The 24,454-nt window shown below is 38.8% G+C and overlaps 2 protein-coding genes across 4 annotated transcripts; both read left to right on the forward strand.

Annotated features, from left to right (window-relative positions):
• Positions 1-448: 448 nt before the first annotated feature.
• LOC311631013 (uncharacterized protein) lies at positions 449-8,122 on the forward strand. Its single transcript, XM_084900767.1, has 6 exons — positions 449-615; positions 2,629-2,755; positions 3,429-3,520; positions 3,993-4,072; positions 6,165-6,223; positions 7,709-8,122. The coding sequence occupies exons 1-6, from the start codon at positions 522-524 to the stop codon at positions 7,761-7,763; spliced, it is 507 nt and encodes a 168-aa protein (XP_084756893.1). The 5' UTR covers positions 449-521; the 3' UTR covers positions 7,764-8,122.
• Positions 8,123-12,404: 4,282 nt separating this feature from the next.
• Positions 12,405-24,113, forward strand: LOC311631014 (uncharacterized protein). 3 transcript variants are annotated; one of them, XR_014796499.1, is made up of 7 exons: positions 12,405-12,557; positions 13,613-13,733; positions 15,996-16,099; positions 17,627-17,706; positions 22,502-22,566; positions 23,700-23,877; positions 23,964-24,113. XR_014796499.1 is itself a non-coding variant. In XM_084900768.1 (6 exons), exons 1-6 carry the CDS (start codon positions 12,524-12,526, stop codon positions 23,752-23,754), a joined length of 459 nt encoding a protein of 152 aa, XP_084756894.1. In that variant the 5' UTR covers positions 12,405-12,523; the 3' UTR covers positions 23,755-24,113. The 3 variants fall into 3 exon arrangements, 2 of the variants coding, with proteins under 2 accessions (XP_084756894.1, XP_084756895.1); XM_084900768.1 differs by having other exon boundaries at positions 23,700-24,113; XM_084900769.1 differs by lacking the exons at positions 22,502-22,566; positions 23,700-23,877; positions 23,964-24,113 and adding an exon at positions 18,639-19,808.
• Positions 24,114-24,454: the final 341 nt, after the last annotated feature.

Genomic DNA, 24,454 nt, shown 5'->3' on the forward strand with positions numbered 1-24,454 from the left:
GCAACCAAGGTATATGCCCTTTTCCGGAATCGAACCTGGGACCCTTCAGTCCGCAGGCCTACGCTCTATCTGAACAAAGCCGGTTAGGGCTAAAAATATATTTTTTTTTAGAAAAATACTTTTTAAAGAAATATTTTGCGCATTTAACAAGAACTACGAAGATAAATGGTGGTAGGGGGAATGAAAACTGAGTTTAGGTGGTAAGTATACGTTTTTTTTTTCTCTCCCAGATTTCTATAACAACATAAACTGGCACACTTTCATGTCCACCCTGAAACAAAAGCCTCGGCTAAAATGGGGCTGGAGGAGCGGAAGTAACAACTTGGTCCCACCCACATCTCCCCGCTCCATTGGGCCCCTGGAGCCTGGGCGGGCTTTGCGCAGCCGCACTTCTCCACAGGCTGGAACCTTTGCGAGTCGTTGCAACGTTTTCCAGCCGGCAGTGAAGGCGCACTTCCGGTCCTCACGGAAGTTGCTGCGCGGTCGTTTCCGAGGCGGTGAGAGGTAGAGAAGCCTTCCTAATGGATCGCAGCCGCAGCCCGAGCCCCAGCCGCAGCCAAAGCGGTAGCCGCAGCCGCAGCGGCAGCCGCAGCCGCTCCCGCTCCCCGCAGAAGGGTGAGTTAGAAGCTGTTTGGAGGGGCTGGGGCTGGATTAGAGGCGCATCTATCCCCCCTTATTTCCTCTGCGAGCGCTACGGAGAGGCAGGCCCTCTACGCCTGAGGAGAGGAGCGGGATGGGAGTGGGGGGAGGGGAGGGGATGGGGAACGAACATCTCCGCCCTCCGGTTCCAAAGTAGGCTTTTCCCCCTTCTAAACTGAAGCTTCGTTCAGCTTCCAGTAGTAATTTTTTTTTAAATTGTTGTGACTGGGTAATTTAGAATCAGACCGCGGTTCCTTCGTTTAATTTCTAAGGTGGCCATTTGCAGTCATCCAACCTTTCGGAGTCCTAATTCCCGGAATTAGGCAGTGGGGGTAATGTTACCTAGCTTTAAAAACCGATGTGAGAGCCGAAACCGGTTTGGCTCAATGGATAGAGCGTCGGCTTGGGGACTGAAAGGTCCCGGGTTCGATTCCGGTCAAGGGCATGTACCTTGGTTGCGGGCACATCCCCGGTAGGGGGTGTGCAAGAGGCAGCTGGTCGATGATTCTCTCTCATCGATGTTTCTGACTCTCTATCTCTCTCCCTTCCTCTCTGTAAAAAATCAATAAAATATATTTAAAAAAAAAAAAAAAAAAAAACCGATGTGAGAATTAATGGCACCTTCCATAACTACTCAGCATGTGATAACCGCCTGTAACGTGAATGCTCAAGGTTAGGTTCTCTTCCAGCTTATTACAATAGGGAAATGTATATTTTAAAAAAATATGTTTTTGTTGATTTTATTTTTTAATTTTTGAAATTGATTTGAGAGAGAAAGTAAGGGAGAAGGAGAAACACGTATTTGCTGCCTCCTGCACACACCCTACTATCTCCTAATGGGAGTCAGCTCTTTATTCCAAAGTGGAATTGAACCAGCAAACCCTTGGTGCATGGGGTGACTCTGAACCAACTAAGCCCCACAGGCCAGGTCTGTTTTTATGGATTTTAGAGAGAGAGGAAAGGAGAGGGTGAGAGAAAAAGCGATTGGCTGCCTCCTTCATGGGCCCCCTACTTGGGATGGAGCCCACAACCTGGAATTGAGTCAGTGACCTCTTGATGCGTGGGACAGTGTTCAACCAACTGAGCCACACCGTCCAGGGCATAATATTTTTAAATATATATATTTTTATTGATTTTTTAGAAAGAAAGGCAGGAAGACAGAGGGAGAGGGAAACATCAATTGCCTGCCTCCTCCTGGCAATCTGGGCATGTGCCATGATTTGGAATAAAACTCAAAAACTTGGTGTGCACTAAGCAACTAAGCCACACCGGCCAGGGTTGGACATTCATATTTAGAATTTTCCATCCAGAAAAATCACCTCTTAAGGGCTCCTGATCCCCATCCCCCATACCCTGACTTAAACCCTCGTTTCTGCCCCTGATTGGTTTTTACCACCTTCAACTTGTTAAGAGGTGATTTTCTTAAAAGTTAAATGAGGCCAGGATCCACATTTGGCTATTGAGGATCTCAGTCAGAATAAAGATGTGCCCAATCAGGATTAAGAAGTGCTGTTTAGCCCCAGCTGGTTTGGCTCAATCGATAGAGCGCAGGACTGAAGGGTTCCAGGTTTGATTCTGGTAAAAGGAGCATGCCCGGGTTGTAGGCTAGATCCCCAGTAGGGGGCGTGCAGGAGGCAGCCAATCAGTGATTCTCATCATTGATGTTTCTATCTCCCTCTCCCTTCCTCTCTGAAATCAATAAAAATATTTTTTTTAAAGTGCTATTTAATTGTAGGATATACACTGGGTTTCCTTGATATAGTACAGAGAAATCTAAAAATCTCAATTTTTTATATTGAGTACTTGTTGAAATGATAATAGTTTGGAAGTATATATATTTAGTCAAATAACATTCTGTTAAAATTAATTTCACCTGCTTTTTACTTCTTTAATGTGACTACTAGAAATGGCTTGCATTATATTCCTATGAGACAACCCAGCACCAAATATTTGAGGTAATTTTTGGCTCTGCAACTTTGTTCCTTGTAGTAGAGCCAGAACAGAAGCGGTCCCGGTCCGCTTCTCCCGAGAAAGAGCAGAAGAGTGGGGACAAGTCTCCGGCCGGGGAGGGAGAGCCGAGGAGCCGCTCTGGGTCTCCGGCCCAAAGACGCTCCAGGTAAGTGGGGATCGTTGGCAGAGGTTTTACCACAAGGCCCAAAGAAACTAGTTGTTGCCTTTTACTTTGTTTTTCTCACTTACACGGCCATTTACAATGCCATGAAATGAGGGGGATTTAAACCCATCTTCTTCTAACCCTAACATTTCCATGGGTGAAAGGGGTTAATAAGTCTCTACTCCTAGAGTTGCCTTTAGGAGTAAAAGAGAAATAATACCAGAAAAGCATTTAACATGATGCTTAGCAAGAATAAGAAATGTGTTTTTGACTTTTTGGTGATAAAGATTTATTCAAGTATATAATAAAAAATGTGAGATCTTGGAAGTACCTTAGAATGGACTCGTGATTTCCTGTTAAGCATCTATTGCTGTTTAAGTCAACTTTTTGTGTGTGTTTATGTGCAATTGTTAGAAACTCTTTAGTTACATTTTTCTGCCTTGCAGAACATTTTTTAGCCCTAGCTATACTGAGCAAGACTGTATTTTTGTTTCTTTGTTAACAGTCAGGCTAGGCAGAACCTTCTAACTTACTCTTCTGTAGGAAATGGGTTCGTGGTTCTCTGCAGCCTGGCTTTTGTTCAGCCTTTACCTTCCAGGCACTCATGCATATCTGTGCTGATTGACACAGTGGCCAGGTATGTCTGTTTCTGACATGTTTACTTATTAAATATTAGATCCCCAAGACGTCCTAGATCCACTTCTCGTTCTCCTTCTCGACCGAAAGAAAAGAAAGATGAAGAAAAGAAAGAAACAAAGAGCAAAGAAGGTCAGATAACTGTTATTAGATAAATAACTGTAGCAAGAGTGCAGTCTTGTTTGGATAACTTCAGGCGTGGATAACATAAAAGTATCAGGTTGTTGATTTTGTTTTAATTGTATCTTAGAGAGTTCCTGGTTATCTATGGTGCTCCTGATGTAGGAGGATCATGTGAGAATCTTTTATTTTGGAAGCACCTTCAAAACAAGTGTCATGTCTGATATGAAAGGTGGTCCTGCCTAAAGCTCAAACATGTCCTTTTAAGCAGTTTCCTCTGTTGGAAGGTTGAGAGCACTTTCCTTCCTTGCACCTCAAGTTACATTCTGCCCAAATTGAAGAGAAATTTTTTCTGTTAGACTCAAGTCTTTACCTAATTGTTTTATATGTTTCTGCTGGTAAAGTGGAATGACTATTAATCTAGTCCCACCATTCCTTTAATATATAAAATGATAGTTTTAAAAATTATCTCTTATTTTTGCAGAGGAAGATGTAGAGGGCCAAACAGAAGAAGAAATAGAAATGATGAAGGTAATGGGATTTTCCGCCTTTGATTCAACAAAAGTAAGTAAAACTCGAAGCTAATTAAGCATTCTGATTTGAATTAATCCATTATGACTGTCCCATTTTTCCATTTTTTTTCCTAATTCAGTTAAAAGACTGTGTGAAGGGGTTTGAGAGTACAGAGAAGGAAGCAGTGAGGTACCTTGGAATTCAGAGAGTGTTCATCTGGGATGATGTCCAGTTAGATCTTAAAGGGCCAGTACAAAAAAGAGAAGAAAGAGCATTTGAGGTAGAAGGGGTTCATGAAAATGCCATGCAGACATGAAGTAGCATAGTGTATTGTGGGAATTTCAGATTCAGTGACTGTTTAAAAGCTGCTGATGGACCACTGACTACATTGAGGCTGGAAATAGGGGTAGGAAGCAAATCATGACAGACTTTTGCTGCCCTAGCCTCGCTAAGGAATTTAGAGTTGATACTTTGGATGGTGAGAGATAGCAAAGATTAAAAACAAAACGGGTGTTTGGATTACATGTGTGTTTTAGACAAGACCTAGGGCAGCCTTGGAGCACAGATGGGAGGCATTTGATTGGAGGCAGGGAGAACTGCTGAGTCATGCAAGTGAAAGATGATGAAGACATGAACTGAGAGGAGGATCTGGAATATTGAGAACCATTCAGGAGCCAAAGTTCATGGTAGTGGGAGTGAGCAGTCAGTGATGATTGACGTGACAGGCTGAAAGGCTGGGTGGTAGGGTTAACCAAGAAAGGATTATGGGAAGAGGAAGTGCTGTGAAACAGAAGAAAAGTCAGCTGCTGGATAAAGATGGCATTGGGTAGCTGCACACATATCTCATAGCTCAGAGGGTTGAATGCTCTAATACTGGAAAGAATAAGGAAAAGGAGGAAAAAGGGAGGGATGGTGGACAGGGAGCTGAAGTCAGGGATTATAGGGAGGGTGAGGGGGAGAGTAGAGGAATAGGGAGAGGTAAAGAGAAATAAGGGAAAGAAGTGTTGGAGAGGGGAAAGGGATAGGAGAGGAGGACGATTGAGGGAGCTAATAAGGATAGGGAAAGTATATGTGGAGAGAGAATATATTTTTTAAACTTCCTTTTATATCTGTTAATTTTATAAATGGAAATTGAGAATATTGAGAAAAATAGTTGTGAAAGGTGTGGGGTGATTTCACTTGGTATAGGAGTTTCTAACTGATGTGATTGTGTAGGGCTCACATATTTGAATGTTTTGTGTGTGTGTGTGTTACTATTTTTTAAATTTTTTTTATTAATCCTTACCCGAGGATTTTTTCCCCATTGATTTTTAGAGAGAGGGGAAGGAAGGGGAGAGGCCCCCACCAGGGTCACGGATTAAACATGCAACCTAGGTTTGTTTGGAATCAAATCCAAGACCCTTCAGTCCATAGGCTGACGTTCTATTAACTGGGCCAACCCCCCTATGCCTGTGGTCGGCAAACTTCAGCTTGCAAGCCACATGCGACTCTTTGGCCCCTTGAGTGTGGCTCTTCCACAGAATACCACAGCCTGAGCGAATCTATTTTGAAGAAGTGGCGCTAGAAGTTTAAGTTTAAAAAGAAATTTTCAATCATTGTACTGTTGATATTTGGCCCTGGGGCATGTGTGTATGTTTTAAATGACAATGTATAAACTAAGGAGTACTGAGGCATGACTGTTTGAAGTGAAAAATTTAAGGCATGCTGGAGTGGCTCAGTGGGCATCCACCTCTGCACTCAACTGTTGCTGGTTCGATTCTGGTCAGGATGCAGGCTGGGTCACAGGTTCCTTTCTGGAGTGCAGAAAGCAGCTGATCGGTATCCTGCTGGAGCATTAATGTTTATATCTTCTTGCTTCCTCACTCTCTAAAAATAGACTATCCTTTTAAAAAGTACATAAACTATGAATAAATATTGTTTTGAATATTGTATTTGTTTACATGTTATAAAAAAAGTGAACAGAGTTTTAATACTTGGGAGCTCATGGGATATTATCAGCATCTGAAAATTCTTGCTCTCGTTGGGCTACCTCATTCTTAGATGGATCTTGTCATGTAAGTCTGTCTGTAAGATCTGGTTCTTTTGATCAAGGCATTTAATGTATCCTTCCTGTTCTTATAATTTGTTTATTGCTTTTCTCCAGGGAAAAAGATTGGATGGCTGTGTAAATGCCTATGCCGTAAATATATCTCAGAAATTCAGGTATGCATAATCCCCATTTCTATGTTTGTTTGTTTTGTTTTTTAATATATTTTATTGATTTTTTACAGAGAGGAAGGGAGGGGTATAGAGAGTTAGAAACATTGATAAGAGAGAGACATCGATCAGCTGCTTCCTGCACACCCACTACTGGGATGTGCCCGCAACCAAGGTACATGCCCTTAACCGGAATGGAACCTGGGACCTTCCAGTCCGCAGGCTGACGCTCTATCCACTGAGCCAAACCGGTTTCGGCCCCATTTCTATGTTTCAACCAATGATATAAATTATGTGCTTTTGTTATGGGATAATTATATTTGTAAGAAGTATAGCAATTTTCCATACATTCCCTTGTTTTAATCTTCCTTGCTTATGTTCTGGCTTTTAATTTCCAATTTATAGGTAAATTAATAGCTATTATAGAGAAGGATAGTTGGCTTAAATGGTTTAGAATTGTATAGATGGTTCTTCAAAACGTCGGTTTTAAAAAGTCTTTATAATTTATTTTTATTATAATTATAGATTTTTCTTTCTTTAAATCTTGTTTTTACTGATTTTAGAGAGAGAGAAGAGGAGAAGAGAAGAGAGAGAGAGAGAGAAGCACGAGAGAGAAACAATAGGCGGTATCGCTCACGCACCCCGACCAGGGACCGATACCGCAGCTCAAGCATGCGCCACGACCGAGATTCATACCGGAGACACCACAGTTCACGGGACTACGAGCCACACCGGCCAAGGCTAAAATTATAGATGTAAAATATATCTCTTCTAAATTACTCTGCTAGTTCATTGTGTAAGGATTTTAACTGTAAATACATTATCTTGTTAAGTGGAAACATTTTATTAATACCACAGGTCAAACCAATTCATACTTAAAATCTTACTGAATTCCTAATGAATTGGAAAGTCAGGAAAACATCTTCAAACATTGCCTTTCTCTCTACCTTTATCACTAATAAAAGACTAACATTCCAATTAATTTAGAATATGAATAATGTGATTTGAGAATGCTGGTGAGTTAAGGAACCAGTCATCATTGACATTCCTTTGTAAAATTACCTTCAAATAAAGTGTTCTGGAGAACACCAGTAGAGTATGTAGTCAAGAGTTTTCCTTACTTCTATTTGGATTTTACAGTAGTCTAAAATGCTTTTGCTTATTTTGAAAGTGAATAATATCATCTTACTACACATTAAATAATCTTGAATACTTCTTACCCTATACTTTGCCATCTTAAAGGTGATTCAGGCGTAATCTCTGAGTCATGTGATTATTTTTATTTTTTGAAGAGCAAGAGACATGTATTTGTTGTTCCACTTAAATCATTAATTGATTCTATGTGCACTGAGGATCAAACCCTCAACGTTGGCATTTGGGGACGATGCTCGAACCAACTGAGCTACCCGACCAGGGCCATGATAATTTTTTCTAAAGAGGAGTCCAGAATTTTTTGTAAAATAAACATTGAACTTTCTCTTCTTGTCATAGGCAGGACTTGAATTGCAAAGGTGGATTCAACAGACCTTTGGATTTCGTTGCGTGAGAATTGAAATGTTGAAGAATGGTTGTTTTTTCCTTCATCTTGATCAGAAGAGTGGGTTTTGTTTTTTTTGTATTTCATTGCATCAAAACAGGATCACAGTCCTTTGTGTAAAGTAAGAAAATTTTACCTATGGTGTGTGTAGTTCGCTTACCTTGCCTCAAAAGAAGAAATGTTAAAGATTCATTTATTTCTTTTAGGAAGTATCATTTGGGGCAATCATCAACCCCATTTGTTTTGTTTTATTTTGTTTTTATTCCTGTGGAAACTGTATATGTTTTCTTCTTGGGTGCTTGATAGGACTTCTTAAAACACGTAGATGTAATTTGGATGTAAGCTTCTCAAATAAAGCGATATTTCTACCCTTTCGTATTTTATAATACCATATTGTATTACTATATGAAAGTATTTCCCTATACATTTTCTTTTTTCATACATAGATTTAGATATCATGATTCTTAGTAGTTAAAAAATTAGAAGAATGAAAAAGCATAACTGGATTTTTGTATCTTAGCTTTTTACCTCAATATCATTTATTACTTTACCCCCATTTTATGTGTTTTTACTGATTTCAAAAAGGGAGAGAGAAAAACATTAATGATGAGAGAGAATAGATTGGCTGGCTCCTGCACACACCACACTGGAGATAACCCCTGACCAGGAATTGAACCGTTATATCCTGGTTTATAGGTCAACACTACTGAGCCATGTTGACGGTGCTTTTCCCCCCGTTTTAAAAGCAATACATGCTTATTAAAAACAAATAAATAAATTTCTCAATAAATAAATTTACTGAGAAACCAAACAGTAAAAGAAAAGCCAGAATCATCTATAACCTATCCCCAGAAACAATGCTAATATTTTGGTGTGTATATATATCTCGCCAGGATCCTATAGGTGTATATTTCCTACTCCCAACCATGAGATCAGAATGCAGTACTCTTGCTAATTCTTTTTTGCCTGTGTGCTATGAATATCTTTTTAATATTCTTACATATTCTTTGCAAACTTAGCTTTTAGGAGGTACTTCTAATTGTACCATAATTTTTTAATTAACTAATCATTTACTTGGTGAACATTGACTTCTCTTCCATGATTTGCTGTGAGTAGTATCCCTGTCACACATATCTTTTTGAACTTGTTGCATTATTTCCTCAGGTTCGGTTCTTAGATGTAAAATAAAGGGGTGTGGGTGCATGTTTTAAGGATTTTGATACATGTAAATGGCTAGGAAGATAACAACTGACCAGTATAGTATGAGCCATCCCATTTTATACACCACCAATATTGTGCAGAATTTATTTAGTTTTTTAGTGTGTTTTATTTATTTATTAGAAGGGTTAGAAGGGAAGAGAAAGAGAAACGTTGATGGGAGAGTGAAACCTGGATCAGCTGCCTCCTGCACACCTCCTACTGGGAATTGAGCTCAGCATGTGCCCTGACTGGGAATCGAACCAGCAACCTTTTGGTTGCTAGAGATGACGTCCAAATAATATACCAAGACTCACTGTGGGTATCTAAATTTGAGTTCGTTAAAATAAAATTTACTTTCTCAGTCACAGTAAGCACATTGCAAGTGCTTAGGAATCACACATAACCACTGACTTCCTTATAGGACAGTGTACCGTAGATAGAATATGCCCATCATTGCAGAAAGGCCTAATAAATAGATTTGGTCTAGAATATCGGACTGTCAATATTAAAACTATGCCAAAGGTTTTATTCCCTTAAAGGTGAACCCATGTAAAGATAATAGAGCCAGAGTACAAATTGGGTGATGATTTGCCAGTCACCAAAAATGATAGATTCAGTCATATTTCAAGCAATATGGATCTAATCGCTTGATGGAATTTAAAAGAAAAAAAAAAAAAGGCATAGTAAAGTTCCCTCCCCAATTAGAGCCTGAAATTCTTCCCAAGGTTTAGGGTACAGGTGTAAAAAAGCCAAGTCTCCAACAACAGTCACTGTTAAATAGTGGTCAGACTACATCTAACTAGGGGAAATTACTGAATAGCAGGCATCCATATGGAATGGTAAAGTACCATATTTTCCGGCGTATAAGACAACTTTTGAAATGGACAAAAAAGCCTGCTCAGATTGGCCAGAGTCAGAGAGGCGGTCTATTGAAAAAAGAACTGGTGTTGCCTCGGAAGTGGGGGGTAGTCTTATACAGCGAATATAGGCCTAAACCTATGTTTTAACTGTAAAATTAGGGGGTCTTATACGCGCGGTCGTCTTATACACCGGAAAATACGGTAGGATACTTTTGTAAAGGATTATCTGAAACAGGACTGCAAAGGTAAAACAAAATTTAACAAGGCTAGAGATAGTACATTTGCAGAGAAGCACAGATGGTTCATGTTGGTTCTTACATAAGGTACACACAATTTAAATACAGTTTGGCTTTAAATACTGAGGACATCTGGTTGGTTGGGGAAGAATCACAAATATCACAAGTGTTTACCTCCCCACTCAAATTCTATCCCAATGGCCTTTGAATGAGAGAACTTCAAGCCATGGGTTCGAAATATACAGGATTTTCTTCCAGGTACAATGCTGAAGACACACACTGCTGGATAATATACAGAACATCCTTAGAGAGGGCAACTTGATCAGTAGATAGGAAAGTCCTGGCAGAACCCACTTTCCATCCCACATCTTAAAGGGGAGGAGCTAAGGTTGTTCCTTTACAGAGCTTAATCCTTTGGTTTTTGCCTTTCTTTACTCTTCCTCTATACTGACTCATTCACACCAGTATTTCAAAGATTCTCTCATCTTTGAGAAACCCTCAGTGACACATTTACCTCTATCCATTATATGATTTGCCAACATCACCAAACTCCAAAGGGTTCTCCAAATTCACTTAAAAAGCCATCGACAACTCCACTAAAACTTCCTGAGTCAACAATGACTTTTTCTGCAATCTGTTACAGTCTCCATGTGTTTGGATTTTTTTTTATCACTTCTTTTAACGTTTAAAACTACCTCTTTGTTCTTTTAAAAAGCAGCCTTCTCTCAAACTCTGATATCACACTCACCCCGTTTTCCTCCTGTTTTTCTGGTCATTCCTTAGTCTTTGTGGGTTCTTCCTCTGGCTGTCTCCAGACGCTTTCCCTGAGCTTGCTCCAGGTGGGTGATTCCATGCACTCTGGGCTTCAATTGAACATCTGTATTCCTACTTCTGTGGTTCCAGCATAGATCTTTCTTCTGAGTTCCAGAAATACATCTAGTTGGCATCTCCCCTTGGGTGTTCAAGATGGCACCTCAGTTTACCTTGTCCTGATCTGAAGGTATCTTCTTTCCCCAGATTTGATCCTACATGCCTTATCTTAGCAAATGATGCTACCATCTACCTAGTTCCACAAACCTGAATCCTGGATGTCTGTCTGTCTGGAATCTTCTAATTCCCTCATCCTCTGCATCTAAACATCAGTTATCCTAGTTTCACCAACTTTATCAAGTTTAGGCACATTCCACCAAACCTGACAGTATTCTACTGCCAGCCACTAATTTTCTATCTAGATTATTGTACCAGCCTCCTATTACATTCCCCCGAGTGAAGCCTCCACATTACTCAGAAGTGTTTTCTGAATAAATTCAACCTAATTCCCTCTCATCCTTTGTCTCAGGATAGCTGCCATAGTTTACAAGTCTATTCTAGCCCTGTCTTTAAATGTCAGCTCCTTGTTCCCCAAGCGGCTTCCATACTTTTAGTTCTCTGCATAGCCCAGGCTATTCTCACATTTGTAACCTTGACAACCTCTTCCATCTTTTACCACAACAAGCGTCACCCCATTTCACCTAGCTAATTTGTATTCATCCTTAAGGTCTTGTTTGGACATCCTTTCATTCTGGAAATTTCTCTTAACCCTCCCCTTCAAAAACAGTTAGGTACCAGTCTTATGTGCCCTCATAATGTTCTTCCCCATCAATGCACTTTCACACTGTTTACTAGTTTGTATCTCTCAGTGGCCAGCAGTCTACTCAAGAGCAGGCATGCCTTTTTCACTACTAATCCTCTGGTACCCAGGTGTGCAAAATTGTATTGTGCCTTTTTATTTTCTCATGTTTTGACACCTGGGGCCTTTCAATTGGCAGCCTACATCCTCCAACCACTTCTTTACCAAACTTTCACAAGCCAGGCAACATTCCTCTACCCTAATGTCTCCAGGGCCAGGGCCAAACAAACCTGCACAGGCCCTACATCCACAAATCCGCTGAAATTATTCAAATTCACCAATCACAAGTTAACCCGATAATCCTGCCTCTCCCATTCCTTCCTGCAAAAAGCACAATCATGTCTCTTATCCATGCTTTCCCCTCGCTGCTTCTGCCTCCTGACCCACCCTGGTGCTTCCTGGTGTGGACTTAAAACTGCTTGCAGTTTAGAATTTATTTTATATGAAAAATCTTGTGCATTTAACAAGAACTACCAAAATAAGTGGTGGTGGTGGGGGGAGATGAAAACTGTGTTAGGATGGTGGGATATGGGTTTTTTTAGATTTCTATAACATCAACTAGCACACCTTAATAATGCCCATGAAACAAAAGCCTCAGCGAAAATGGAGCTGGAGGAGCGGAAGTAACAACTTGGTCCGCAGCTGCATTCCGGGCTGGCTTTGCGCAGCCGCACTTCGCTAGACGCGGAACCCTTGTGAGTGGTTTCCAGGTTTTCCAGCCGGCAGTGAAGGCGCACTTCCGGCCCTCACGGAAGTTGTTGCGTGGTCGTTTCCGAGGTGGTGTGAGGTAGAGGAGCGCTCCAGATGGGTCGCAGTCGCTCCCGATCTCCGCGGAGGGGTGAGTTGGAAGCAGTTTGGAGGGCCTGGGGCTCGGTTAGAGGCGCTTCCTGTCCCCGCTTATTTTCTGTGCGAGCGCCACGGAGCGGGAGGACAAGCGGGGTGTCTGTGTGGCAGGGGGAACGAAGAACTCCGCCCTTCGGTTCCAAAGTTGGTTTTTTTTTCCCCTTCTAAGTTGGCGTTTCGCTCATTATCAGCCTCCAATAGTAACTTTTGTAATTCTTGTGTCTGGTAAGTTAGAATCAGACCACGGGTTTTTCACTTAATTTCTGGGTGACCGTGTGTAAGTCACCCAACCTTTGAGTCCGAATTCCCATAATTAGGCAATGGGGGTAATATTACCTAGCTTTAAAAACTGATGTGAGAATTAATGGCACCTTCCATAGCACTCAGCATGTTATACTGCCTGTATCTTACATGCTCCATGTAGTTCAGTTTATTATAATAAGGAATCTTGTATCCTGGGAGCTCACCTCCTAAGGTCTCCTGATTCGACCTGCCCCCCCCCCCCCCCCATACTCTGACTTAGACCCTCGGTTCTGCCCCTGATTGTTTTTTTTACCACCTTCAACTTGTGAAGACGTGATTTTCTTAAAAGTTAAATGAGGCCGGGATCCACATATGGCTGTTGAGGAGGATCCCAATCAGAATAAAGATGTGCCCAATCAGGATTAAGACGTGCTGTTTAATGGTAGGTTATATACCGGCTGCCTTGATTCAGTACGGGAAAAGTAACATAATCTCAATACTTTTTTATATTGAGTACTTTTTGAAATAATAGTTTGGAAGTACCGTGTTTCCCCGAAAATAAGACATCCTCCGAAAATAAGACCTAGCGCAACTTTGGGAGAAAAAAATATAAGATACTGTCTTATTTTCGGGGAAACAGGGTATATATATTTAGTCGGATAACATTCTGTTAAAATTTATTTCACCTGCTTTTTATATTTTTTTAATGTGACAGCTAGAAATGGCTTGCATTATATTCCTATTAGACAATCTAGTTCTAAATATTTGAGGTAATTTTTGGCTCTGCGATTTTGTTCCTTGTGTTAGAACGTAGGCGGTCCCGGTCCACTTCGCGGGAGAGAGAACGCAGGCGCCGGGAAAGGTCTCGGTCCAGGGAGAGAGATCGGCGAAGGAGCCGCTCTCGGTCCCCGCACAGAAGACGCTCCAGGTAAGTGGGGATCATTGGCAGAGGCTTTACCACAAGGCCCAAAGAAACTAGCTGTTGCCCTTTACTTTGTTTTTATCACTTATAAGGCCATTTACAACAAGTATGTCAAACTCAAAGGCCAACACGGGCCAAATAAACAAGGTTTAAGTTAATGGAGTGCAAAAAAACAAAAGCTTCAATTTTCATAGAAATGTAGGTTTATTTCGATAGAGACATGCTAAATACAAAGGGCTGAAATAAATGAGTAATTGTTAACAAAATAATAGAACATTTTATTTTTATTTTAAAAATATATTTTATTGATTTTTTTTTCACAGAAAGGGTGAGGGATAGAGATTTAGAAACATCCATGAGAGACAAACATGGATCAGCTGCCTCCTTCCTGCACACCCCCTATTGGGGATGTGCCTGCAACCAAGGTACATGCCCTTGACTGGAATCAGTCCGCAGGCCAATGTTCTATCCACTGATCCAAACCAATTAAGTCAAATAATAGAACATTTTAATAAAACAATATTTTTTCTTGAACTTTAACTTACCAGACACTGAAAACTGCACAAATTATTATTATTTTAAAAAATATATATTTTATTGATTTTTTAAAAGCCGAAAGATTTATGCAATCTGAAGAGAAACCAGAGCATATTTTATTGATTTTTTTTACAGAGAGGGAGAGAGGGATAGAGTTAGAAACATCGATGAGAGAGAATCATCAATCAACTGCCTCTTGCACACCCCCTACTGGGGATGTGCCCACAACCAAGGTACATGTCCTTGACCAGAATCAAACCCGGGACCCATCAGTCCACAGGCCAATGCTCTATCCACTGAGCAAAACCGGTTTCGGCAAAAACTGCACAAATTAATAAGTGTAACGCATATAAACCTATTTATCTTCAGAAGCGAAATATTTCCTGTTGCACACACCAAACGAGTCAGTCCAAGACTAATAACGTGACAATTGGCTGCTAAAATATTTGCAGCATTAGTGGAGAGAAATGTGCACCTGCACTTAAGGATTGTAATGGAAATGAATGCAACATGCTTATAGTGGTCAGTCATTAGTGAACGTTGTGGTTTCTTGTTAATAATTATGTACTGTATAATAGGGTATTATAAAACTTAAGTTATAAAATTTTTATTAAAACGTTTCTTTTTTAAATTTTATTATTATTTTTTTTAATATATTGATTTTTTACAGAGGAAGGGAGAGGGATAGAAAGTTAGAAACATTGATGAGAGAGAAACATCTATCAGCTGCCTCCTGCACACCCCCCACTGGGGATGTGCCTGCAACCCAGGTACATGCCCTTGACTGGAATCGAACCTGGGACCTTTCAGTCCGCAGGCCAACGTTCTATCCATTGAGCCAAACCAGTTAGGGCTCTTTCTTTTTTTTTTAAATACATTTTATTTATTTTTTACAGAGAGGAAGGGAGAGGGATAGAGAGTTAGAAACATCAATGAGAGAGAGACATTGATCAGCTGCCTCCTGCACATCTACTGGGGATGTGCCCGCAACCAAGGTCCATGCCCTGGGACCCCTCAGTCCACAGGCCGATGCTCTATCCACTGAGCCAAACCGGTTTTGGCAAAACGTTTTTTTCATCTCATTATATTTGCTACGCTGAAAAAATATTCGTTCTGGGCCTCGAGTTTGACATGCTTGATTTACAATGCCAAGAAATGGGAGACTTAAGCCCATCTTATTCTAACCCTAACATTTCCATGGGTGAAAGGGGTTAATAAGTCTCTACTCCTAGAGTTGCCTTTAGGAGTAAAAGAGAAATAATACCAGAAAAGCACTTAACATGCCAAGCAAGAATAAGAAATAAGTGTTTGTTTTGTTTTTATTGACTTTTTGGAGATAAAGATTTATTCAAGTATGTAATAAAAAATGTGAGATCTTGGAAGTACCTTAGAATGGACTCGTGATTTCCTGTTAAGCATCCATTGCTGTTCAAGTCAACTTTTTGTGTGTGTTTATGTGCAATTGTTAGAAACTCTTTAGTTACATTTTTCTGCTTTGCAGAACATTTTTTAGACCAAGCTGTACTGAGCAAGACTGTATTTTTGTTTCTTTGTTAACAGTCAGGCTAGGCAGAACCTTCTAACTTACTCTTCTGTAGGAAATGGGTTCGTGGTTCTCTGCAGCCTGGCTTTTGTTCAGCCTTTACCTTCCAGGCACTCATACATATCTGTGCTGATTGACACAGTGGCCAGGTATGTCTGTTTCTGACATGTTTACTTATTAAATATTAGATCCCCAAGACGTCATAGATCCACATCTCCTTCTCCTTCTCGACTGAAAGAAAGAAGAGATGAAGAAAAGAAAGAAACAAAGAGCAAAGAACGTCAGATAACTGGTAACATTATTAGTTAAATAACTGTAGGAACAATGGTAAAATATGTACACATATAATACCTTAATTTAAAAAAATGGGGGGAAAAAAGAATAAATAACTGTAGGAAGAGTGCAGCCTTATTTAGATAACTTCAGGCATGGTAACATTATAAAACTATAATTTTTGACCATTCAGATATATTGTAATATTCATTGCATATGGATTGAGTTTTGTTTTAATTGTACCTTTTGAGTTCCTGGTTATCTGTGGTGCTCCTGATATTGAAAGGACAATTAAAAATGTGAGCATCTTTTATTATGGAAGCACCTTCAAAACAAGTGTCATGTCTGATATTAAAGGTCGTCCTGCCTAAAGCTTCAACATGTCCTTTTAAGCAGTTTCCTCTGTTGGAAGGTGACAAGCACATTTCTTCCTTGTACCTCAAGTTACATTTTGCTTGCACAGTTCACCATAGCTAAGATTGGAAACAGCCTAAGTGCCCATCAGCAGATGAGTGGATTAGAAACATATGGTACATCTACACAACGGAATGCCATGCTGCTGTAAAAAAGAAGAAATTCTTACCATTTGCAACAGCATGGGTGGAACTGGAAAGCATTATGCTAAGTGAAATAAGCCAGGCAGAGAAAGATAAATATCCCATGATCTCACTCATTTGTGGAATATAATGAACAACATAAACTGATGAACAAAATTGAAACCAGAGTCATAGAACCATCAAACAGACTGTCCAACCTATGAAGGAAGGCAGAGGGTGAGAGGGTAAGAGGTCTCTATATGCATGCATGTGAGCATAACCAGTGGACACAGACAGTAGGGAGATGAGGGCATGTCCTAGGGTTTGGGTTGGCCAGGGAGAGGACACGGGGAAAAGGAAACTTATGTAATATTTTAAACAATAAAGAATTTTTTTAAAGTTACATTACAAGTTGAAGAGGAATTTTTTTCATTAGACTTAAGTCCTGTGTGTGTGTGTGTGTGTGTGTGTGTGTGTAACAATTTATTTCAGAGACGATGGAAGAAGGAGAGAAAGATAGACACATCGATAATGAAAAAGCATTGATCAGCTGCATCCTGCACACCCTCAGTGGGGTTTGCGCACAAAACCGGGCATGTGCCCTGACCAGGAATCAAACTATGACCTCCTAAGCCCGTGGTAGGCAAACTGCGGCTCGTGAGCCACATGTGGCTCTTTGGCCCCTTGAGTGTGGCTCTTCCACAAAATACCACGGCCTGGGCAAGTCTATTTAGAAGAGGTGGCGTTAGAAGTTTAAGTTTAAAAAATTTGGCTCTCAAAAGAAATTTTAATAATTATACTGTTGATATTTGGCTCTGTTGACTAATGAGTTTGCCAACCACTGTCCTGGTTCATAGTTGACGCTCAACCACTAAGCCACACTTAAGTCTTTAGCTGATTATTTTGTATGTTTTTTGCTGGTAAGGTGGAGTGACTGTTAATCTAGTGCCACCTTTGCTTTAATATATATAAAATAATGGAGTTTTAAAATTTTTCACTTATTTTTGCAGAGGAAGATTTAGAGGGCAAAACAGAAGAAGAAATAGAAATGATGAAGATAATGGGATTTGCCTCCTTTGACTCAACAAAAGTAAGTAAAACTTGAAGCCAGTTAAGCAGTTTGATTTGAATTATGACTGTCCCATTTTTTCATGTTTTTTTACTGTTGACTAATTGCTTCCATTGATACAAGTTTATTCAATTAAAAGATAATAACTGGCTGTGTGAAGGGGTTTGAGGGTACAAAGAAGGAAGCAATGAGGTGCCATTGGAAACCAGGGAGTGTTCACCTGGGATGATGTCCAGTTAGATCTTAAAGGGCCAGTACAAAGAAGAGGAAGATCAATTTAAGTAGAAGGAGTTCGTGAAAATGCCATGTAGACATGAAGTCGCATAGTGTATTGTGGGAATTTCAAATTCAATGACTGTTTAAAAAGCTGATGGGCCAGTGACTACAATGAGGCTGGAAATAGAGGTAGGAAGCAAATCATAACGGACTTCTACTGCCCTTTGCCATGCGAAGGAATTAAAATTGTTTCTTTTTTTTTTAATGTATATTTTATTATTGATAGTATTACAGGTATCTCCAATTTTCCCTCCTATCCTCTCAAGAGATGATTCTTTAGGTGGTTGAGAGAAAGCAAAGGTTTTTAAGAAAATGAGTTGTAGGATTTATATGTGTTTTAGACAGATGGCCTAGGGCAGCCTTGGAGCACAGATGGGATGCATTTACCAAATGTACCGGTTAATAATGCAGATTCTTTTTCAATAGATGGAGTTACACATATGTTAATATGTATGTGATTTTATATGTATGCTATTTTGTATTAACATGCTTCAAAACTTCACATGTCAAATTTTCTAAAGGTGTTAACATCATAGATATTTTTACGCTTAAAATTGTTGAATTTTGTGCCCAAAAAAAGAGCATTTGCAGGAAGTTTTAATTCATTTTGAAGGAAAGTGCTGCTGAAAGTTATTGTGTATTTTGGGAAGCTTATGTTGAACATGTTCCATCTCCAGATACTTGTGAATGCTGGTTTAGATGCTTTAAAAGTGATTATTTCTATGTGAAAGACAACATCCAGGACAACCGAAAAAGTTTGAAGACCAACAATTGCAAGCATTATTGTATGAAGATACGCATCAAACTTAAAAACAACTTGCAGAAAGATTAAATGTTGCTCAGCAAACAATTTCCGATTGTTTACAAGCAATAGGAAAGATTTTAAAGGAAAGAAAATGGATGCCACATCAACTGAACAAAAGACAAATGGAAATCCGAAAAGTCATCAGTGAAATGTTGCTTCAACACCATGAAAGGAGGTCTTTTTATCATTGAATTGTGACTGGCAATGAAAAGTGGATTTATTTTGAGAATCCCAAACACACAGAATCATGGATTGATCCAGGTCAACCATCAACATCGACTGCAAGACTAAATCGTTTCTGAAAGAAGACAATGCTCTGCACTTGGTGGGATCAGGAAGGTGTGGTGATTATGAGCTTCTAAAACCAGATGAAACCATTAATACTGATCACTACCGATAACAAATAATCAATTTGAACCATGTTTTGATTGTAAAACGGCCAGAATGGGCCAGAAGATGTGGCAAAGTTATTTTGTTTTATGATGACACACCATCACACACTTCAAAACCAGTTAAAAGATATTGCCTGGGAAGTATTGAACACCTCCCCCCCCTTTGCCATATTCACCAGACCTTGCTGCTTGTTCGGAACAAGATTACCACTTGTTCCAATAGATAGCACATGCGCTTTCTTTTTTCTTTTTTTTCCTTTTTTTAATATATTGATTTTTTTACAGAGAGGAAGGGAGAGGGATAAAAAGTCAGAAACATCGATCAGCTGCCTCTTGCATACCCCCTACCGGGGATGTGCCCGCAACCAAGGTACATGCCCTTGACCGGAATCGAACCCGAGACCTTTGAGTCCGCAGGCCGACGCTCTATCCGCTGAGCCAAACCGGTTTCGGCAGCACATGCGCTTTCTGAGCAGCACTTTAAAACGTACAAAGAAGTGGAAAATTGGATCTCTGAATGGTTTGCCTCAAAATAAAAAAAGTTCTATCGGGATGGTTTATCAACAAATTACCTGAAAGATGGGGGAAATATGTAGCTAGCAATGGACAATACTTTGAATAAAGCACTTTTCTTTATTTTGTTTCTTTTGAAATTACTGTGTTTTCTTTGATTATAAAATCCGCATTATTAACTGGTACACCTGGTAGATTGGAGGCAGGGAGAACTGAATCATGCAAGTGAAAGATGATGAAGGCATGAACTGAGAGGATCCAGAATATTGAGAACCATTCAGGTGGTAGTGGGAGTGAGCAGTCAGTGATGATTGAGGTGACAGGTTGAAGGACTGGGTGGTAGGGTTAACCAAGAAAGGATTATGGGAAGAGGAAGTGCTGTGAAACAGAAGAAAAGTCAGCTGCTGGATAAAGATGGCATTGGGTAGCTGCACACATATCTCATAGCTCAGAGAGGTTGTGGTTTGGAGATTGAATAGTGTGTAACCATCATACTGGAAAGAAGGGGAAGGAAAGATGGATTGTGGAGATGGAGGTGAAGTCAGAGGTTATAGATAGGAGAGGGAAGAGAGTAGGAAGAGGTAGGTGGATAGAGGTAAAAAAAATAGGGGAAAGGGAGTTGGAGGGGAATGGATGGGAGAAGAGGGACGGAGGGAGCTAGTAAGGATATACAAAGAGTTTGTGGAGAGAGAATGTTTTTTAAAAACTTAATTTTCTAGAATTTTAAGTCTTTTTAGTTTTGTAAATGGAATTTGAGATTTTTTTTTTCGAGAAAATCCATTTCCCCTCATCTTGTATTCCATCGAGTTGTGAAAGGAGTGGGATAATTTCAGATGCTCTAAAAGTTTCTAACGGATGTGGTTGTATGGAGCTAAATATTCTTTTTCTTTCCACATACTCTTAAGATGACAATGTATAAACCAAGAGGAGAACTGTTTAGAACTGAAAAAATTAAGAATGAGCTTTGATTTTCACAAATGGTTTGTGAACCCCATTTTGGAATTTAATGTGAATAAAAATATCTTCAAAGTTAAGCAACTATATTTTTATTCTTTTTAGAAGAATATAGAGGTGACTTAATCAGAATTATTTTCTTTATTGGGGGTTAGAGGGATATCCCCAGTATTCTTTGAAATTCATGAGAATCATATGTGAAGATTAAGTCTCACTTAGATTTTAAATATAGTCTGCTGAAGATGTTCGTTTCTAAAGGAAAAATTAGGTGAATAGAAGTCCCATGAGAATTATGGAGTACCACCAGAATAAATAATATCAGTTGTTTTTTAATGACATCCTCAAGAGTGTTATTTTAGTTTGTATGTAGTTAGCTTTAGTTGTAGCTCACTTGTGCTGTTCAGTAATGTGCTTATTGTGATATCATATTGATTGATCTATGATGACACCTTTTCATATGCCAATGTAGCCCTTCCATTTTAACATTTTGGAAAAATTCAAAGTTTGGTTATGATTATTAATGGATAATTTTCTATTCCAGCATGTAAATGAAAATAGGGCTATTATATATAACTCCGCAAATAATTTTCAAAAATTATTAAGCCTTTAGGAATTGATCTTAGTAAAAAGGTTACTATCATTTTCTTTTTTTCCAAGCCAATGTGTGCAAGACATTCCTACCTACTGTTCTTGGGAGGTCAAAATTCTGCGCACCTCAAGTAATTTTACCCATTGATCTTCCCTTCCCCATAATGTAGTGAAAATAGAAAAAATAAGATCAAATATATTTATTTTAGCTCCACTTTAAATATGTATCTCATTTGTATATGACTTTAGGCCAGTGAGTAAGAATCCTTTTTTTGCCCTAACTCAAAACAGGTAGGGCACAATCCCATGAGTAATAATGAGAAAAGGTGGGGATTGAGGGTCGTGTGTGTGTGTGTGTGTGTGTGTGTGTGTGTGTGTGTGTGTGTGAGAGAGAGAGAGAGAGAGAGAGAGAGAGAGAGAGCATACGCAAGTGAGTGCTAACCGATGGTGTTCATACATCTAACAATCATTTTCTGAGCACCTGGAAGTGCAGTGGCCTAGGATGTGAGTATGCAAAGGTGACTCGGGCATACCCCTCCCTCAAGAAGCTTGCAGTCTCATAGGGGAAATGACATCAAGTGTAATGCAGGTTGGAACATGGAGGGTATCAATGCTGCTGGATCATTTGAATTGAGCCTTAAACAATGTATAAGCTCCCCATAATTGAAGATTGAATGGGAGGGATGGTAATTCAGGCATGAGGAACAGCAAGTGGTGAGTTAACTTGGCTGAATCAAAAGACCCATAAAGGAATTAATGAAAAAGAGGGTAGATGCCACATGAGAAAAGGCCAAGATACAAGTGACACTCAACATTAGCATATATTATTCTGTATTCTCATTTCTGATTTAAAAACCCAAATTGCAAGGCCTGTGTAAGAAATGGGATTTAGATGAATAGTGACTGATCCAGCCATAATTTGAAAACATGAATTTTTCTAGAGAAAATACCCTTGACTTATATATGGTTTCAAATCATTCTTTGACCAAAAGAGGTTAGGATCTGCTACACTATTTCCCTTCCTGCCTTGCCCATGATACATAAACCAGGAATGTTTCTTGATTTGAATATTATGTTATTTGCTTATGTGTGACTATAAAAAGGTGAACAGAAGTGTAATACTTGGGAGCTCATGAGATGTCATCAGGATCTGAAAATTCTTTTTCTCGTTGGCCTACCTCATTCTTAGATGCATCTTGCCATGTAAGTCTCTCTATAGGATGCAATTTTGATCAAGGCATTAATGTATCCTTCCTGTTTTTATAATTTGTATATTGCTTTTCTCCAGGGGAAAAAGTTGGATGGTTCTGTAAATGCCTATGCCATAAATGTGTCTCAGAAGAGGAAGTACAGGTATGCATTACCCCTATTATTATGTTTAAACCAATGATATAAACTGTGTGCTTGGAAAAGAATTTATTATAGGATAATTATTTGTAGGAAATGTAACAATCTTCCTTACAGTCCCTGTTTTAATCTTCCTTACTTATATTCTGGTGTGTGAATTTCTGATTTACATGTGAACTAATTATTAGAGAGAATGGTAGTTGACTTAAATCTTTTACAACTATATAGATAGTTCTTCAGAACATTTTTAAAGTCTTTTAACTTTAATTTCATTATAATTATAGATTTAAAAAATAGATAACTCCTTAATTATTCACTTGGATTATGTAAGGATTTCAACTATAAATATATATCAAGTACACACATTTTATTAATAGCATGGGACAATTCATACTTGAAATCTTACTGAATACCTAATGAATTGAAAAGTCAAGAAGACATCTTCAAACATTGCTTTTCTCTCTACCTTTATCACTGATAAAAGATTAATATTCCAATTAATTTAGAAAATGAATAATGTGATTTGAGAATGCTGGTGAGTTAAGGAACCAGAATCATCATTGACATTCCTTTATAAAGTTACCTTAAAATAAGATGTTATAGAAAAAAACAATACCTGTCTTGAACTCTGCTCTAAATCCTTTAACCAGGTGTTTGGTGTTACCTAAAATAAATAAATCTATTGTTTTAAGTCTGTGGGATCTTCTCAAATAATTTTGAAAGTAGATTTCCATACTTCTATTTGGATTTTACAGAAATCTATAATGCTGTTGCTTATTTTGAAGGTGAAGTAATCTCTTCTTACTGTACTTTAAATAGTCTTAAATATTTTTTATTCTATATTTGACATCTTAAAGGTTATTTATAGGTACAATCTCTGAAGCATGTGATTTTTTATAAAGAGAGAGAGGAAAGGGGGGAAAAGTGAAAGAAATATCAATTTGCTTTTTGTACTTGTTGCAGTTAATACAATATTAGTCTTGTATATGCCCTGATTGGGGATAGAACTCACAACTTTGGTATATTGGGACGATGCTCTAAACAACTAAGCAACCTGACCAGGACCATGAATATTTTTTTGCAAGACAAGTCCAGAATTTTTTTTTTAATGAACATTGAATTTTTTCTTTTTGTCATAGGCAGTACATGAATCGCAAAGGTGGATTCAACAGACCTTTGGATTTCATTGCGTGAGAGTTGAAATGTTGAAGAATGATTTTTCTCCCCCCCCTCATCATGATTAGAAGAGTGGATTTTGTATTTTGTATTTCATATGCATCAAAACAGGCCAGGATCACAGCTCTTCCTCCTTGTAAAGTAAGAATATTTTATCTTTGATGTGTGCAGTTCACTTACCCTGCCTCAGAAGAAGAAATGTTAAATATCACATTTTTTTCTTTTAGGAAGTATCATTTGGGGCAATCATCAACCCCATTTTTTGTCTTATTCCTGTGGAAGCTGTATATGTTTTCTTCTTGGATGCTCGTTAGGATTTTTTAAAACACATAAAAGTAATTTGGATGTAAGTGTCTCAAATAAAGCAATTATTTCTACCTCTCTGTATTTGCTAAATATTTTATTACTATATAAAATATCTCCCTGTACATTTTATTTTTTCATGCATAAATTTAGATATGATTCTTATTAGTTAAAAAATTAAAAGAATGAAAAAGTATAACTGGATTTTTGTATCTTCTGAGGGTTTTTTCCTCAGTACCACTAATTTCTTTACCCCCTTTTTAAAAAGCAATACATGCTTATTATTTAAACAAACAAACAAAAAATCCTTGGGAAAATGAAACAGTAAAAGAAAAGCCAACCTACCCCCAGAAACAACGTTGTTAATATTTTGGCATATATCTCCAGGATCCTATGGGTGTATATTTCTTATTCC

The sequence above is a fragment of the Pipistrellus hanaki genome, assembly GCF_964339955.1.
Source record: "Pipistrellus hanaki genome assembly, chromosome: 12".
NCBI lineage: Eukaryota > Metazoa > Chordata > Mammalia > Chiroptera > Vespertilionidae > Pipistrellus > Pipistrellus hanaki.

Bases quoted from the DNA above. Each gene is read 5' to 3' on its own strand.
- LOC311631013 (XM_084900767.1), top strand. From the start codon at position 522: ATGGATCGCAGCCGCAGCCCGAGCCCCAGCCGCAGCCAAAGCGGTAGC. The intron at 616-2,628 runs GTGAGTTAGAAG...TGTTCCTTGTAG, and splicing joins CTCCCGCTCCCCGCAGAAGG to TAGAGCCAGAACAGAAGCGG. The intron at 4,073-6,164 runs GTAAGTAAAACT...GCTTTTCTCCAG, and splicing joins CCGCCTTTGATTCAACAAAA to GGAAAAAGATTGGATGGCTG.
- LOC311631014 (XM_084900768.1), top strand. From the start codon at position 12,524: ATGGGTCGCAGTCGCTCCCGATCTCCGCGGAGGG. The intron at 12,558-13,612 runs GTGAGTTGGAAG...TCCTTGTGTTAG, and splicing joins CTCCCGATCTCCGCGGAGGG to AACGTAGGCGGTCCCGGTCC. The intron at 16,100-17,626 runs GTAACATTATTA...TTATTTTTGCAG, and splicing joins CAAAGAACGTCAGATAACTG to AGGAAGATTTAGAGGGCAAA.